This window comes from Dipodomys ordii, unplaced genomic scaffold (assembly GCF_000151885.1).
Source record: "Dipodomys ordii isolate 6190 unplaced genomic scaffold, Dord_2.0 Scaffold822, whole genome shotgun sequence".
Taxonomy (NCBI): Eukaryota; Metazoa; Chordata; class Mammalia; order Rodentia; family Heteromyidae; genus Dipodomys; species Dipodomys ordii.
The window spans coordinates 3,760-7,153 of record NW_012268038.1 but is presented as its reverse complement, the minus strand read 5'-3'; the positions used below and the strand labels follow the sequence as shown (position 1 = coordinate 7,153).

At 57.5% G+C, this 3,394-nt stretch overlaps 1 protein-coding gene across 1 annotated transcript; it reads left to right on the top strand.

The window, feature by feature from the left end:
* Window positions 1–1,510: 1,510 nt before the first annotated feature.
* On the top strand, window positions 1,511–2,143 carry LOC106001914 (neurotrophin-4). Its single transcript, XM_013036856.1, has one exon. It carries the CDS (start codon window positions 1,511–1,513, stop codon window positions 2,141–2,143), a length of 633 nt encoding a protein of 210 aa, XP_012892310.1.
* The last annotated feature ends 1,251 nt before the right edge of the window (window positions 2,144–3,394 follow it).

The following is a 3,394-nucleotide window of genomic DNA, read 5'->3' as shown; positions in this document are numbered from 1 at the left end:
CGGCGGGGGCGGGGCTTGGCGGAGTAAACTGAGGCAGGGGGGAGCCGCGCCCGCTGCGGAGCAGGGTGTCCCCCCACCCCACCCCGGCGTGGACTCAGAGATGGGGTGCCCCGGCCCCCTCTGGGGGAGGGTTATGTCTAAGTACCGGGGTGTCTGGGCTCCAGAACTGGGAGGGAGGAAGGGGAGGGGGAGGGGCGCTGGGGGGAAAGGGGGGCACCTGAACTCGTGGAGGGGGGGAGCTCCGAGGTTTGGGGTGTGGGCCGTGGGAAACGCCACGCCCGGCTCCGAAGGAAGAGATCTTGGGGATCGGGACGCCTAGTCTAAGGGAGAAGGCAGCACCCCCGCGCCCCCCCCCGACCTGGCCCGGTCAGCCTGGGCACCCCCTTCCTTCTCCATCTCCCCGCGCGGGGCCGGCCGCCACTCCAGGTATGCGCCGGTGGAGTTCCTGGGCGGGCCCTGGCCTGTCCTGCACCGAGGGAACATTCCAGAAAAGAGCCTCGGGGACCCAGGGCTCCTGGGGGCCGGGTGTCCGGGCCGGCCCCACCCCCTCCCGCGCCTGGGAGATGCAGAGAGAAAGGGGGGGGATGTAATCTTTCCCAGCCTCCCCCCCCCAGCATCTGCTTCCCATCCATCCCAGCCCAGGAGCCATCACCTGGGGGGGCGGGGCCTTGGCTGGGGTACCCCACACTTGGAGAAGGAATTCCGAGGTAGGAGGAATAGGGGTGTTTGGGAGTGGGGGATCCTGGACCTTTCTCCCACCTGCCTATATAACCTGTCTCTTCTCTCTCCTTCCCTCCTCCCCCAGGTGGCTGCCCTCCCCTCCCTCTCCTAAGATGTCAGCAAGGAGGGGGTTACCTGTGTCCTCCACAGGGACCCAGCAGAGTCTGAGGGTCCCCATCCCCGGAGCTCGGAGGTGGAGGAGGCGCTGACAGGTCTGGTAATCACCTCCTGCTTCCCAATCTTCTCCAGGCATCTAGAATGCGGTAGAAACATGCCAAGATTACCTCCTAGCCCGGGGGTCCCATTCACACACTGGAGAAACAGGCTGCAGAGAAGAGGGGTCTTTGTCTGGCCTTCTTTCATTTTCATTTTTGTGCCTGTCCTGGGGCTTGAACTCTGGGCCTGGGTGTTGTTCCTGAGCCTCTTCGGGCTCAAGGCTAGCTCTCTACCAGTTGGGCCACAGCATCACTTCCAGTTTTTGATTGGTTTATTGGAGATAAGAGTCTCAGGGGTCTCTTCTGCCTGGGGTGGCTTCGAACTGTGGTCCTCAGATCTCAGCCTCCTGAGTAGCTGGGATGACAATTGTGAGCCACAGCACTCAGCTTTAAGTAATCATTTTAAAGTTATTTTTTAGTCTAGAAGTTCAGCATCAATCAAGTTCTAGAATGTGCCCCCCCCATAGTGCTTCCCCATACTTCTGGGATTCACACCTATTCGCCATAAATTTCCACTCTCCTCTCTAACCCCAGCTTCTCTGTCTTCTACCCCCCCCCCACCAGGTGGTCAAGAGATGCTCCCCAAGCCCCTGTGTTCCCTCCCCATCCTCCTCCTCTTCCTCCTCCCCAGTGTCCCAATGGAGCCTCGCTCTCCACCTTCAACTCTACCCCCCTTCCTGGCTCCTGAGTGGGACCTCCTGTCCCCCCGAGTAGCCCTGTCCAGGGGTGCCCCGGCTGGGCCCCCTCTGCTCTTTCTGCTGGAGACTGGAGCCTTTGGGGAGCCTGCCGGTGCCCCAGCCAACCGCACTCGTCGTGGGGTGAGTGAGTCGGCTCCGGCCAGTCGCCGGGGCGAGCTGGCCGTCTGTGATGCAGTGAGCGGCTGGGTGACAGACCGTCGGACGGCCGTGGACCTGCGGGGACGTGAGGTGGAGGTGCTGGGCGAGGTGCCCGCAGCTGGTGGCAGCCCCCTCCGACAGTATTTCTTCGAGACTCGCTGTAAAGCTAATAGCACTGGGGAAGGTGGTGTGGGTGCAGGCGGAGGGGGCTGCAGGGGAGTGGACCGCAGGCACTGGGTATCCGAATGCAAAGCCAAGCAGTCCTACGTGCGGGCCTTGACTTCTGATGCCCAGGGCCGTGTGGGCTGGAGATGGATTCGAATTGACACTGCCTGCGTCTGCACCCTCCTCAGTCGGACAGGACGGGCCTGAGGCTCAGGTCCAGGAACTGAACAGGCAGAGAAAAAAAGAAGAGCTGGATGCTAAACCACCTCAGGAGTGGCCTTCTGTTTGGAACCTTAAAGGATCATGGAATCAAACTGCTCCAATTTTGAGAGCTCCATCCGCAAGACGTGTGAGGAAACCAAACGGAGTTTCAAAGGATGAATAGGAGTTCTCCTGGAGGAACTGGAGGGTAATAATGATCATGACAATAATGCATATTTGCTGAGTGCCTCCTACTTTCCATGGTAACACATCACTCTTCTAATGATGACCCTTTAATTGCAAAAGAAGCTGCCCTGGGCCACTCTGGGAGAGAGCCACAAGGAGGGGTGATATGTCAAGAAGCTGGTGGGTAGTGTAGAAGCAGGACCAGGCCAGAGGACCTGAGCACCTGGTCTGCAGAAAGCCTGGTCATGTCTGGGAGCAGGCGGTTTCAATGAGAAATCCTAGCCAGTTGCTTATGGCTCACACCTGTCATCCTTAGCTACTCAGGAGGCTGAGATCTGAGGATCCCGGTTCAAAGCCAGCCTGGGTTGGAAAGTCCCTGAGACTCTTATCTCCAATGAACCATCAGCAATTCAGAAGTGGTGCTGTGGCTTAAAGGGATTAGAGGGCTAGTCTTGAGCAGAAGAGCTCAAGGACAACACTGAGGCCCCAGGTTGAAGCCCCACTACTGACAAAATAATAAAAAATAAAGAGAGAAATCCTGCTTGGTCAGAATGACCAATATTCTTGGAATACAGTATTGTCTTTTTCTTTGGGGGGGGGGGAAGCTGGGTGCTCTCCCTGAGCTCAAGGCTAGCACTCTACCACTTGAGCCACAGCACCACTTCTGGCTTTTTCTGTGTATGTGGTGCTGAGGAATCAAACCCAGGCCTTCATGCATGCTAGACAAGCACTCTACCACTAAGCCACCTTCCCAGCCCCCAGTATTGTCTTTTGAGGTAGTAAGATGCCTGTCACATAGAGGAGAATTCAAGCCCAGGCAGGGAGCTGGAGTCAGGTGACAGCACTCCTCCCCTGTTGTAACCTTTACCCCACATTGGGAATTAAATAGATCTTAAAATTGTCCAAGATATGGGTTGTGACCAATGGGCCTGCCCTGACACAAGTCATGAACACCTATAGGCTTTGAGAAGGGGTGGAACCAACCAATACAAGGTGTTCGGTTCAGAATGGAATAGAGTGGGTGAGACCTGGGTCAGGCTGGGAAAGGTGGCCTCAGTTTCCCATGTCTGA

Bases quoted from the DNA above. Each gene is read 5' to 3' on its own strand.
- LOC106001914 (XM_013036856.1), top strand. From the start codon at position 1,511: ATGCTCCCCAAGCCCCTGTGTTCCCTCCCCATCCTCCTCCTCTTCCTC.